Source organism: Lampris incognitus, chromosome 2 (genome assembly GCF_029633865.1).
Source record: "Lampris incognitus isolate fLamInc1 chromosome 2, fLamInc1.hap2, whole genome shotgun sequence".
In the NCBI taxonomy this organism is placed as follows: Eukaryota; Metazoa; Chordata; class Actinopteri; order Lampriformes; family Lampridae; genus Lampris; species Lampris incognitus.
The window spans coordinates 112889073-112904199 of record NC_079212.1 but is presented as its reverse complement, the minus strand read 5'-3'; the positions used below and the strand labels follow the sequence as shown (position 1 = coordinate 112904199).

Below are 15127 nucleotides of genomic sequence, written 5' to 3'. Positions count from 1 at the left end.
CACAGTCAGGATGGTTCAATTGCCTTGGAGGCACCAGCTAGACAAAAAGGGTATAACTCAGGGAGACTGAAGTTTTGTATTTTTGCCCTTCTGCTTATATTTTTAGAGCATAATATAAATGTATTCAAGAGAGTTTTTATTCAATATACATCACAGCACTATATATATGTGTGTGTGTGTGTGTGTGTGTGTGTGTGTGTGTGTGTGTGTGTGTGTGTGTGTGTGTGTGTGTGTGTGTGTGTGTGTGTGTGTGTGTGTGTGTAATGAATTGCAGTATGAGCTCACAAGTCACGATCTTAAGCAATACATCATGCAAGCAATGTATCGTTGTAGCTACTATGTAAAATGTAAATAAAGTGTAATTGTTATTCTGAAGTATATAGTGAGCAAACTAATCATTACAGTTTTCCGAGTATAACTTGCACTGGTACACAAGTATAACCCTTCGGCTTATTCTTAATGACTGCATATTCTTGTACCTGATGACTAGGTATTGACTCTGGTGCTAATTCTAAATTTCACCTTAAACATATCACATTATTTTGCAAAGTCAGAAAACAGCAGAAAATGTATCTCTACAGCTTTCCGATAATGTAGTCAACATGAGCAACCCTGCCTGGCTCAGCCTGAGTGAGTAGAGTTTTTAGGAGGGCGATGGCTTGTCACAGCAGGCTGATAGCAGTTTGTCTTGATTTAGCTGTCATTCCCTAAATGAGCTGCTAAATCAGTTGCAACACAGTGCCATTATTCAACCATGTCAATGACAGGTTTATAGGTAAATTAAAAACAGCAGAACAAGGTGAAATATGGAGTATGATATTCTATCTATCTATCTGTCTGTGTCTGTCTGTCTGTCTGTTTGTCTGGCTATCTATCTATCTATCTATCTATCTATCTATCTATCTATCTATCTATCTATCTATCTATCTATCTATCTATCTATCTATCTATCTATCTACGATGCCAACAAATAATTGTAAAGGGTCTTGAAACAAAACGACAAAGAAAAGTAAAACACAGTATCTGGATATTGGAGGCTGACACATGACTACAGGACCTACAGCATCAGGTTTGACTCAATTTGGCGCTGTTCATAAGCTTTGCTGTACTATCTTCAAAAGACGGAACTTCATCGATGTTATTTCCTCCAGATGTGTGCGTACTCAGGCACAGTTATGAAATACAAAGAACAGGGTGACTAACTTTCAGTGCTCAGTTGAGACTAGTGATGGCACTAGACTTAAACACAGTTAGTAAGGGCAGGAACCCGTCCAGACGTTGAGATTATTTCAGTGCTGGCAAACATAAAACTCTTTTATATTCAGAACAACTCGCAACTTTCTGAGCTAACATAACAATAATTTTTTTTTGGTAAGAATGCTGGCAATATTTTTTTTTTCTGAACCCCAACCACTAGTCTCTCCCTTGTATTCTTGCACCAGGTATTGCCTCATGGTGCTGCCCATGGGGTTTCATTCTAGGTAGGATTTCACAGAAACGACATGTGAATAAGACATGCACTATCACCTTTAATGTGTTCAAACAAAATCAATCTTTAGATACAAGTTTTTCAGTGTTTCTGGTGTTTCGGTTTGCTTTTCTGAGTTATTGGTTAGCTAGAAATATGATTCAGCTTAGCTGAACTTATCTCTGTTGAACCAGTGCAAATGCATATATTTTACAATGTCAGTGTTAAAGTTGTCATCCTTAAAGGTACCCAAACAGCTCAAGGGTAATTGTAAACAACTCAATTTTGTTCACATTGAAAGTTTCTCCCCAGAACACAATGTGTGTCTTTGAGGTCTACCAAATATGTTGAATGCATTTGCCACCTCATAAAACATGCATAGTTTTTTTTAAATTTTATTTTTACATTCTGAAAGTTGCATCAATTACACCAGCTTGCAATCTTCTTACTCTTTCTTTTAATTGGTGGATCTGTCATATTACCTGTCGAAATGCATGATACTGAAACAAGCATAAAATATATTTTCTTACTCCAGCTTTCTTCACCTCAGAAGACACTCGCCTAAATTTGTGGAATTTATTTCTTCATACTTTCTTTTTCCACTGTGTAAAGTCAGACTTGGGTTTCTTGGCTTAAGTTGCAGCTGCATAACATATTCTGGTTGACCTTTTCTTAATCCAACTTTATCTGAAGACAAAAAGTGGCAAACAGTCAAAGAAAGATGCATAACAATCAATTGAACTGACAATAATAATGCCAGGGGTGATGAAATATAGACCTTATTCTATGTTTCAACAACTTTTTATTTATATATATATATCATTCACCTACAGTGGAAATGTAATGCTTGAGACCAACAAACAGTCCAAGAACGTTTGGTTTTTTATTTGCAAATTTGGATTTATGGCTTTGGAATGTGGTTACTGCCTCCAGTGATCACAGTTCAACTACTTATACTGATGAAAAATCACTATTATTTTGATCAAACAGTTTGCTTGGTCAGAGATCAAGTGTTTATTTTGTGTCATAAATGTTAAATAAAAAGGTGTACAAAAACTGTGTACCGTATTCAAATTCATGTGCCACAGTTGTCACTATGAATACATGTATTCCTGAGTGCACGAGAAGGTATGGTTTGCAGATGCCAATTCTGCAATTTTTGATCAAAAATGTATAATCTTTGATCTTTGCCCTGCACATAATTTCATTTGCATTACGTTTTGTTGGTTTAAAAAAAACTGGCCATCCCACATGAGGTATCAGACTATTTATATTGCTGTAACCCTTACTAGTCACCATTATGCCACAGGGAAGTTGCAGTACTACTGGTTTTGACATAAAATATCATAAAATATCTAAGGATATGGATCATATGTGTGTCAAAATTCTCCATCTCTGTATTTTTCAAGTCTTGACAGTGAGCCAGGCTCATAAAAAGCGTAACCACGCTGGGCAACTCTTGTAACTGGTTCCATTGGGGGACTTGCAACTGAGCACATGAACAAAGGTGTTAGGAAAAATGTAAGGGTGAGCAGGATGCTAAAGGTCTGTGTGCTCTTGTGTGAACAATTAGTTTCTTCTCCGTTTCTTCCTTCAAATGAATCTTTTCGACTTTTTTTTTTTGCAGTCCTCTTAACACTGAAACTGAGTTCTTCTTCAGTTCGGTGAATCTGGTTTACATTGAGCATCCAAAGGCAAATTGTAATGTCAAGATAGGGGACTTTTGGAATGCTTTCCTGTGAGAAAACACAGCGCAGAACTCACTGAGCTTTTCCCATCTTCACTGGAAGCATGCCCTTCTACTTGAAGCCAGCACTTAAATGAAAGTTGTTGAATTTCCAATTCTTTTCACAGCACTATATTGATGGAAACCGTTCCCAACGAGACAGACAGAGGGAGAGCCAGACCTTACTTCAACCACAAAGTGCTTGTCCTTTCTGCATGGCTTGGATGGGGCACCCAAGTCAAGATCATCTTGAAATACGTCCCAAAAATCATGCAATCAAGAGGGAGGAACCTGACAGTTGAGTCTGCGCTGAGGGTAATGTGTGCCGTTTCTCAGTGTAATAGCACCTGCTATACAAATGAATAATGGAATCCTCTGAAATGACTTGTCAGAACATGAATTATCTTTTCCCAAACTACCTGTCACCATGGCTCCTGCTTCTCAGCACACTACACTGAAATGTTCCTGAGCTGCAGCTCTTGGGCCCCATGTTGCCATTACATAACACCACAGTAAAATATTCATCAAGCTGCTCTGTATCACATCTGTACATAGCTGAGTGCTGAGGAAAATCTTTTTCTTTAAACCTGCTAACTACATAAGGGTGATTGTCATCACCATTGGGTTTGAAGTTGTTTTCCTGTAAATGTGCCTATGGCGTTTGTGCATGCTTGTGTAGTACGTGTGGGGAGGTTGATGTGTACATTTCATTAGTGTCTGTGGGTAAGCTGTATATTTCTAGTGTGTTCTCGCATATGCACCGATACCATTTTTTTCAGACTAAGTACGAGTACTTAAATTTGGATACTCACAGATACGAGTACTTAATAATGCCATTACAGTGTTACCTCCGGCTTGGCCGGGCGTCCCTACAGACACAATTGGCTGTGTCTGTGAGTGGGAAGCCGGATGTGGGTATGTGTCCTGGTCGCTGCACTAGCGCCTCCTCTGGTCGGTCGGGGCACCTGTTCGGGGGGGAGGGAGAACTGGGGGGAATACGCCCATTTCACGCCGCGGCCATCTTGGATTTTAAAAAACCAAGCGGTGGGAATTTAGCCACGCCCCCGTCTTACTTAATTGAAAACACTGCTGGAAGCAACATGTCGTACTGCTGTGTACCATCCTGCAACTCCTATCAAAGAAGGGAAAGAGATAAATCCTTGGCGTTTCAAAAATGTTTGCTCCTGTTTGTAGTCGCATTGGTGACTTAATAGCGGAAGAAGATGAAGAGGAATATGAGGGAGATAGGTGAGTTGTTACTGTCAGTACAATACAATTTTTCAAACATGTAGATTAATGCATTGTATAATATGTGTGTGTGTGTATATATATATATATATATATATATATATATATATATATATATATATATATATATAGTATATACACTACCGTTCAAAAGTTTGGGATCACCCAAACAATTTCGTGTTTTCCATGAAAAGTCACACTTATTCACCACCATATGTTGTGAAATGAATAGAAAATAGAGTCAAGACATTGACAAGGTTAGAAATAATGATTTGTATTTGAAATAAGATTTTTTTTACATCAAACTTTGCTTTCGTCAAAGAATCCTCCATTTGCAGCAATTACAGCATTGCAGACCTTTGGCATTCTAGCTGTTAATTTGTTGAGGTAATCTGGAGAAATTGCACCCCACGCTTCCAGAAGCAGCTCCCACAAGTTGGATTGGTTGGATGGGCACTTCTTTGAGCAGATTGAGTTTCTGGAGCATCACATTTGTGGGGTCAATTAAACGCTCAAAATGGCCAGAAAAAGAGAACTTTCATCTGAAACTCGACAGTCTATTCTTGTTCTTAGAACTGAAGGCTATTCCATGCGAGAAATTGCTAAGAAATTGAAGATTTCCTACACCGGTGTGTACTACTCCCTTCAGAGGACAGCACAAACAGGCTCTAACAGGTACTATTTAATGAAGATGCCAGTTGGGGACCTGTGAGGCGTCTGTTTCTCAAACTAGAGACTCTAATGTACTTATCTTCTTGCTCAGTTGTGCAACGCGGCCTCCCACTTCTTTTTCTACTCTGGTTAGAGCCTGTTTGTGCTGTCCTCTGAAGGGAGTAGTACACACCGGTGTAGGAAATCTTCAATTTCTTAGCAATTTCTCGCATGGAATAGCCTTCATTTCTAAGAACAAGAATAGACTGTCGAGTTTCAGATGAAAGTTCTCTTTTTCTGGCCATTTTGAGCGTTTAATTGACCCCACAAATGTGATGCTCCAGAAACTCAATCTGCTCAAAGAAGTGCCCATCCAACCAATCCAACTTGTGGGAGCTGCTTCTGGAAGCGTGGGGTGCAATTTCTCCAGATTACCTCAACAAATTAACAGCTAGAATGCCAAAGGTCTGCAATGCTGTAATTGCTGCAAATGGAGGATTCTTTGACGAAAGCAAAGTTTGATGTAAAAAAAATCTTATTTCAAATACAAATCATTATTTCTAACCTTGTCAATGTCTTGACTCTATTTTCTATTCATTTCACAACATATGGTGGTGAATAAGTGTGACTTTTCATGGAAAACACAAAATTGTTTGGGTGATCCCAAACTTTTGAACGGTAGAGTATATTCACTGATCTTTCAATAGTGGATAGCTCTGTTCTGACACATCATCTTGATAACAGGAAAATGTGTGGATTTATATTGCTTCCCACATGTATGACATATCCTCATGTGTCCAGTGAGGTTTAGGCGACTCTACCTGATCATGACTACGACGTGAAGCCCCTTTCTGTGGAAGACCAGCTTGACGCAGTAAAGAAACGCATCACTTTCCTGGAGGACGAAAATAAAAAGCTGAAAAGTGAGCGTTTTGGTCTAGAACGCTTCCAGTATGTGCCCAATCCGATCAGGTTTTACACTGGTTTTAAGGATTACCACGCCCTCAAAGCACTCTTCCTAGCTTTGCAGCCTACTGCAGAGTCCATGGTGCGATGGACTCAAATGCAAAGGAACAGCCATAACCTAGAACACATTTCTGTGTCTGGCTTCCATGCAGAGCATTTATCACTGATTGATCAGTTTTTCCTGTTCTTGTGCCGTGTGAGGCAAGGCTTTTTTGCTCTGGATTTATCTGTACGACTCAATGTGTCGCCAGCCACAGTCAGCAGGAACTGTACAACGTGGGCCAACTATTTGCTCTTTATGTTAGGGACCCTCCCAATATGGCCTAGTAGAGCAGCAGTAGACGAGCTAATGCCACCAGTATTCAGGGAATTCTACCCAAACACAAGAGTGATATTAGACTGCACAGAGATCCGCATCGAGACAGCTAGTTCGAAGGTTTTGAACACCATGACATACTCCTATTATAAAAGTAACACTACACTGAAATCCCTAATTGGGATCACTCCCTCAGGGTCAGTGGCCTGGTAAGTAATATATACACAGGATGTATTTCTGATAAGGAGATAACTAAGGGGTCAGGTGTTCTGGACCTCTTAGAGTCAGGTGATGAGGTCATGGCCGATAAGGGCTTCCTTATCAAAGACCTGCTCGATGAAATAGATGTAAAACTTGTCATCCCTGCATTTTTAGGCCCAAGTGGACAGTTTAGCTGTGATGAGCTCACAGACACACAGAGTATTGCTGGCTTGAGAATACACGTCGAACAGTCAATAAGACGCATAAAGGAGTACCACATTTTTGATGGAGTCATACCCCTTTCACTAAGTGGAACAGTCAACCAACTGTGGACTGTGTGTGCTCTCCTAACAAATTTTCAGGGACCACTGTTTTAAACCTTAGTTAAATTCAGCTGACAAGAAAATAGTGCACACAAACCTTAGAAAGATTGAAATATATTTAACTTCATTTCAGTACAGTCCCATTTTTCAGCCCACACCTTGAGATGAGCAATCACTATCTTAGTTTAGTAAACAATTGATGATTTGAGTTGGTAGCGAGTTCCAGTTTATTGCTACAACAGAATGACAGTTGACCGAACATATTTTAGTTTAAAATGAACCAACAGTTTTGTTAAAGTTAAAGGACAATGAAAATATTGTAGATGGGACAATCTAATGTATAAATATTGAATGTACAGTATAAAAATGAAATGTATCTTATTTTTTATTTTATTGTGATTAAACAGCTTCTTTGAATACAGCCGTGTGTGTGTGTCTCTCCTCACTGGCACAGGAGAGGCAGAAAGTACTCGAAAAAGAAAAGATCCAGCTTAGTTTTCATATTCTCCCATTCCCCATCCCTTGGGATCCGACGCCCCTTCTCTGACCATTTTTCGATGTCATTTATGGTAAATGACGGTAGGTGCTCGAGGTTGGTAGTCCAAACCATGTTTGCTGCTGGCCCCGGCTGCATTGATTTCCGACTGAGTAAGAGGGGGGCGTGACTAAGTTCCCACCTCTTGGTTTTTTAAAAATCCAAGATGGCCACGGCGTGAAATGGGCGTATAGCATGATCCTCCCACGCGCTCCGTCCCCCTGGTGAAATTCCTCACTGTCAGGTGAAAAGGAGCGGCTGGCGACTCCACATGTATCGGAGGAGACATGTGGTAGTCTGCAGCCCTCCCCGGATCGGCAGAGGGGGTGGAGCAGCGACCGGGACAGCTCGGAAGAGTGAGGTAATTGGCCGGATACAATAGGGGAGAAAAAAAGGGGGGGAACAACAACAAAAAGCCATTACAGTTCTAACAATGACTTTGAAAACATGTTTTTCTTTCATCATATGTTCAACACTTTCTGACTGTATCAAATTATGATGCTGACATTTTAACGTTCAACTTTGTGTTTTCCTGATCATAGCACTACGCGTCAGTTACCTTAAATGCAACCTGCAACACTTTCAGTGGATTTCAGTACAACACGTGTAGCAGAACAACTGACGGTATTTTATGTCAGACGCATGTTCCGCATGTTAGTGACGCAGCACGTCACGTGGGCAGGGCAGGGCGTTTTTTGTTTTTTACCTGCTACACCAACTGCGTCTGTATGTAGTCGCATGCCAGCCGTGTTTTAAGCTTCCCATCGTGCATACTGAGTTTAGCCAAGCGATAACGCAGTTGGCTTTGCAGGGTTTGGTAGCGTAGGCTATATTAACTGGTACTGAATTGATTTATTACATCGTTTTAACTACAGGATCATGGATACACATTGATTTGATTGATTTACTTAAATGTACAATGAAAAGAAAACCATAATGTTGCCTTGCTGCGTCGCATTGCCTCTGTTACAGTTGGGTATTTATTTTAATCAGTCTTAAACAGATTCTACTCGTTTTCTACATAGTTCTGTGTAGTTTTTACATGGTGAGGCAGAATTGAAGCAGAAACAAGGCTGGAACGCAACCACATGCAACACGGTCGCAGTGTAGCGCGTAACCCCCCCCCCCCAAAAAAACAGCTCCGCCCGCCCACGTGACATGCCTGCACTCATCCGGGTTACACACTTTTGAAACTGTCATTTCTCGATCCGTTTGGACAGACGACACGTCGACGTGTTCGTTTGCGTCGTCTATCTGGCTCCATCTCCTCATTTTCCCGTACGAAATGGGCTAGTCGGGTATGGGGTGCGGTTGGATCGGAGTAGTTTCACGAGAGCGAGTTTGAGTACAGGAGGACAGTATCGGACCGATACCAGTGGCGCATCCCCAGCTGCGTGTCTGTGTGCACACGCGTCATCTGCCCACATGTCCCGTAGTCTGTTTCTCCATCTGTATGCCGTGTGTGGACATTTTTGCATGTATTGCTTCCGTTTAAAGCAAACATTTACACCTATATGTGTGCCACATTGCTAGCAGTCACCCCTTTTATTTTTGAATGTAACATCATGCAGCAAATGAGGCCATGCTGGCGCTGGGCCAATGATGAGACAGCAGTAAAGTTGAAAACCTCCCTGGCCATCAGCAAGTCCATCGGGGCCAGGAGCCCGATACAGCATCCAAGCTGGCCTGCAGATTATATCTCAGCCTTGGAAGAGATATAACTCACAGTCGCACGAGGGGGAACACAGACCACTCTCCATTAAGTGTTTACTGTTTAATCAATATGAGTGATCAGGTCTATGGGAATTTGCTCTATGTTTTGATTGTTCTTAGGGAGCATTATGTAATTAGAGTGGATGATGATTGATAAGTGGTAGCTTTGGATATGCTTCGAGAAGCTCAGTAGCTCTTCCTACAGTTTGACAGAAGCCACTATGTTAACCTCCAGCTGTCTGAAATGAAGAAAGGTGAAGTGGAGAATGCCAGTGCATACTATAAAACTAGGAAAGGTTAAAGTCAAAGGCAATCGGAGAGCTCCAAATGAAATATTCAGGGATCCTTCTTATATGCATTCATGAAGTGGAAATGAGCACCGTGTTAATGATGAAGGATTTGAGGCTTCCTTGTGCGATGGGATCAAGGATGCACAGCTGGAGATGCTCATTACTGTGACCCACATCTACTGTACTGTATTTGCATGAGCATGCATGTGTGTACATGTATATGTAAGAGAGACTGGGTAAGTGAAATTGGGTGTGTGTAAGAGAGAGGGAGGGAGAGTAATGTTTAAGCGTGATTATGTACACTTGGGGTATGTGTGTTTGCACAACCTCAATCATGATGGGTGCACTCGAGCTTGGCATGAGAGGCCAGGATAAGCAGGACACAGCCCACTTGGTTTGAATCACTCTGGTGTGTTAACACCAGCTGGGATCTGTGAAGAGGAACTTATAGAATCACACCTGTGAGTTGTTGCTACGCAGAACTGCTGACTACCATCTCAACTAAACTATAACAACTACTACCAAAATACTTTTCTTGCACCACAGCAGAAATATTTTTCTTTCACTTTTTTAGTGCCACTAATGGAGGCCGGAATTATCTGCAAATTCTCACTGATAGTTAAGGTCAAGGTCATGCCAACGTTTTAGAGAGAATCTTTTCTCAACGTTTCACCTTTGCAGTAAAAGTCCCTCTCACACCAACCGATCATGGCCATCTCACACCTTCTGCTTTTTTTGGCTAAATTTCATATTCAGAAATGAGTCTAAGTATGGACATCTATGAAACTGACAAACGCTGAACAGATACAATGCAAAATAATTGGAAATACTAGGTCACAAACCCCCGATTTATTTTAGTTAGAATATCTCATGGAAATTGGTGCAGAATTGCTGAAGGTAATTTGAGTGATATGTCCCCTAAAACGTGAAATTGTCTGTAAAACCAATTCAAAAACATGGCACAATCCCAGTTTTTTTTTTTTTTTGGATTTTAAATCACAGAAAATTTGTCTCAATAAAGTAAAATGTGTCGCAGTAAGAGGGGCAATGAATAGCAATCAAGTTCCTCTTCAAGAAAGAAAAAAAAAAGATCTAACATGTTTGTTACAGTCAAGTGGACACCACATTTAATAATTCATCAAATGTCTACATGTCCACAGACAAAACACATTTTCTCCTATAGCGTGAGAAGATGTAAATAATGTGCCTTGCACAACAAACTGATTGGAAGAAAAGGCTTGGGGGAAGTAGTAAAATTGATTTGTGTCTTTCACATCATGATCATGAGAGGCAATGCTGCATCCATCACTAGTTAACAACAACCCTCTTAAAGGCAGACAGTCAGTTATCAGACATGTTGTGGAATCACTCCTCTACAAATATGGACATGTTCCCTGTGTGGCAGCAGATACCTAGCAGCTGCTTGTATCGCAAGCTTTTTACAGTTTTGTTTACTCTCTGTCATCAATAATTCAAACACACACACACACACACACACACACACACACACACACACACACACACACACACACACATATATATATAAGATCAAGACCAACCAAGATGTTTGAAACAATCACAGATCATTACTTTCAGCACCCCAAGTCTGAGGATGGCCACAACTGACAAATGAAGTCAGTTGTGTAATGCAATAGCAAACAAACAATATAAGGTTGTACTCAGCAACAACAACAAAAAACCTTCGCAGGCAATTTTTTCTGCTTTTACCTTGAACAGACGAAGTATGTTGGCCACCATGATGGACACAGAGCTGGACGAGGCTCCAATGACACCCACCACCCTCTCAGGCTTGGTAATGATGGGCGCACCACCGCCCAAACACTTGACGTCTGACCCGTCCTTCTCAATGAGCGCCTGCACAAAGGTGAGTGATTGCTCCAGCGCGTGGGTGTCCCTTGAACAGGTGTCTAGAATGCGCGCCCCCAGTGTGATATTAGGTAGCAGGTTGTTGTCATTGTTGATTCGGTCCAGAGCAAAGAGCATGGCCTCCAGTCGATGTATACCCTTCTCCTTCTTCAGCTCCCCACAGGGTTTGCCGTCATGACCCCTGGCATGCACTGGGAACAACCCGCCTAGTGAGATATCCCCATCGATGCGGATGGAGTTCAGATGCGTGTAGCCTGGGCCTTTGGGCTTGGCAGCCTGAGAGGCTTTGTTGGAGATGTAGAGAAGAAGCAGAAACAGCAGCAGGCTGCTCCGCTGACAGCCGGTCCGATCCGGTCTACACCCTGCGGGTGGAACCATGACAAAGGCCCAAACACACATCCACAATGAACTGCCCAATGGAATCAGAAAACAATGAAACAAAGCAGGTATGAGTTTATGGCGACCGGAGGGCTAATTGTAATACCACTTGAAGCAGTTGGCACAGAAAAGGCTTCTGCTCATGTCCTTGTCTCTTCCAGGCGTTCAATTAAAGCTGAATATGAGCTTGGCTCTTTCACAGGCTGTAATAGTTTTCTGTTCTCTCTCTTTCTCTCTCTCTCATTCCTTCTCCCTCTCTCACTCCATCATTTAACTGCGGCGGTGGGCACCTGCATTTATGTCCAGAGTTATAAAGAGTCCAGCCTACAGAGATCCTTCACTCGGGGCATTAGGAAGAACAAAGGTGAACCATAAACACTTTTTTTCGCCTTCTCTCCCGTCTCACCACCTCAATCAGATGTTTTTAATCCCCTCTGCTCCCCTGGGTAGAGATTTGGTATATGTCAGAGCCCTCAGGCGTGTTCAGGTCCATGGGCTTCTGAGCAAATTCCTGCAAGATGAAAAAGAGAAGAGCAGTGAGACAGTGCACAGGCAGAATGTGAAGTTGGGAGAAGGGATTTGTATTGGTTTTAGCCTCTCAAAACTTTTTCTTTTGCTCCTCTTTATTTTTGCCGCAGCACTGTATTCAATGTAGGGACAGGTTGCTCCCACTCTCATCTCGTCTTCTTATACACTCAGCCCCTTCCTACGTCTGACATCTTGAATTCCAAAGGTTGCCATGAACTCTCAAGGTTGACAGGCAGGCAAGTCAGATCCTACATTCTACTTCTTCATATACTGAACAAGTAAGCTTTGTCAACAGAAAAATCAGCCTACAGTATCACAATTGTGCCATTTCTGAAATGTACTGAATTTTCCTGTTTTTTTTTCTTTTCGTTTTATTGTCCTTTAGGGTTCATGGAATATAAAAACATTTTTCTAAGACAACTGTATTGCCATTGTACAATAGATTTGAAAAATGTCTTGTTGGGTTAAGTTAACCACTGGCTATTCCATGTTGAATATATAGCTTATACTTTGTCATGTAATCATTTACATATCAAATCACACATTACATCTTAAATTAACTAGATTATAGCAACATGAAATTGATTATAGGAACATGAATGGCCCTTCTGGGATAAATAAAGTTGTCTGAATCTGAAATTGTCAGACATGTTCAAAATGACTGAATATGCTGGTATCTTTCTTTACCGAATGTATTACTACTCACCCACTGTCGAGGTGAAATTGCTTACTACATGATGCTTTCATTGTGAGTATATTAATACCATTCACATGTGGCTCTTATAGTCCCTTTGGTACGTCTAAGTCTATGACTTCAAGGCTGAAAAGAATGAAAAATAAAAAACCTACAACAAACCATGGGGGTAGAGACAGAGAAGTCTTCTATCGTTTTATAAAATACCATGAAATGATAATGACACCATTACTACAGATGGGGAGTCTCTTTGTTAAAGAGGGTTGGCGAGGAGAAAAAGGTTCTCATGAAAATTGCTTTTCTGCTGGTTTTTCCCAGCGCAACCCGAATCTGATACTACAACACCATCAACATGTTAGATGATACACTGTCCAATGACCAAAATTATTCAAATGTGGGTGTTTTACACCCGTCAATCACATCTTGAAATGTAGCTCATCATCATCATCAAGAGCTTAAAAGGACATGCAACACTGTTTGGATGTGCTATAGCAATTTTAAAATCAGAATGACCGAGATGGGGGGCGTCCGGGCAGCGTAGCAGTCTATTCCATTGCCTGCCAACACAGGGATCGCCGGTTCAAATCCCCGTGTTACCTCGGGCACAACTGGCCATGTCTGCGGGTGGGAAGCCGGATGTAGGTATGTGTCCTGGTTGCTGCACTAGCGCCCCCTCTGGTCAGTCGGAGCGCCTGTTCGGAGGGAGGGCGAACTGGGGGGAATAGCGTGATCCTCCCATGTGCTACATCCCCCTGGTGAAACTCCTCACTGTCAGGTGAGAATAAGTGGCTGGTGACTCCACATATATCGGAGGAGGTATGTGGTAGTCGGCAGAGGGGGTGGAGCAGCGCCTGGGACGGGTCGGAAGAGTGGGGTAATTGGCCAAGTACAATTGCAAGAAAAAGGGGGGGGAAATCTCCCCCCCCCCAAAAAAAGAACAACTGAGATGGAGCTGTCCCTATTTGAAGTAATGGTGATTTGACATGTTTTACTGCTGTGAGTATTTGTAGATGCCGATTCCGGCCAGTTCGTAATAGTGTACAATATATTGCATACAGAGCTCATTAAACTCTGGTTTCTTCATTGTACAGTTACATTATTACTGGTCTCTTGTTATATCTATATCTCTATGTCTAAAATGCTGTCTCCTCATTCGCAAAAAAGCACACACGCACACGCAAATGAAAGCATAATCACAAACGGTACAGACTCAAATTAGACGACTGAATCCATCTTACAGTATATATGTCTTAAGACTGTTCACTCTCGAGGCTGTAATGAACTCTGAAGGAACAATCTCCCAGCACACATTCACAGAGTAGGGATGCAGGCAATGGTTTTCCTGGGGAGCAGGTTGGAGCCTTGGATCAGCGAACCCTGAGATTCATTGAGAGCATATTGGAAGTGACAAGGTCCTTTGAATACACCCAACTATCTCCCAGTGAGTAAGAAGTAATTTTTCCTGGTTGATTCCCTGCAGGTTCACTTAAACTGCGGCAGAGCAGATGACAAGAGGAAAGCTGGCCTTTTCACCTTCGTCCCATAACCAAACGCCACCATGCAACCGGCATATCCACGTAAACACTAAAGCAAAAGGTGATGGAAATTGGAGCTGCACACACCCCTCAGCATTCTGTACAAAGCCAAGAGAGTAGAAAAGAACAACTGGAGGCCTGGAAGGATGATAGTTGAAACTTTTTTTTCAGTACCACAGCTATCTAGGCTGATTTCATCAAACTTCACTTTTTGTCCAGAATTACAGTGGTGGTGGTTGTGTGTGTGTGTGCGCGCATGTGCATGTGTTTTTTATGTTGGAAAGGCCGAATCAAGTGTTGTTTTGACTCTTTTATGTAAAACAACGAATCAATCAAAAGGGAATGGTTTGATATTATGTGACTGTAACAGATTGAATGCAATTGCTTGGCTCACAAGGTTCCATCAGCCATAAAGATGATAATATGTATCTTGTTTTAGATCTGTATTATATGGAGTCACCCTGTGACAAGGATATGAGTAATTCATTTTGTAATATATAAAATCTTAAATTTAGCGTATTTTAGGTGGCCAAATCCGCTGAATATATCATGCCACAGACCATCATCATTTAATGAAAGCCTTAACAAAATGAGTCCCGTTATTATTTTATTTTATTTTATTTGTGTGTGTGTGTGTGTGGGGGTCCCCCCCCCCTGTCATATTCGGT

At 41.5% G+C, this 15127-nt stretch overlaps 1 protein-coding gene across 1 annotated transcript in view; it reads right to left on the bottom strand.

The window, feature by feature from the left end:
- The window catches only part of LOC130107019 (metabotropic glutamate receptor 4-like), a 362767-nt gene extending 351065 nt beyond the window's left edge, over positions 1-11702 (bottom strand). Inside the window, exon 1 of the mRNA XM_056273411.1 lies at positions 11166-11702. Coding sequence (XP_056129386.1) covers positions 11166-11702 — 537 coding nt within the window. The remainder of the gene's footprint in view (positions 1-11165) is intronic.
- Positions 11703-15127: the final 3425 nt, after the last annotated feature.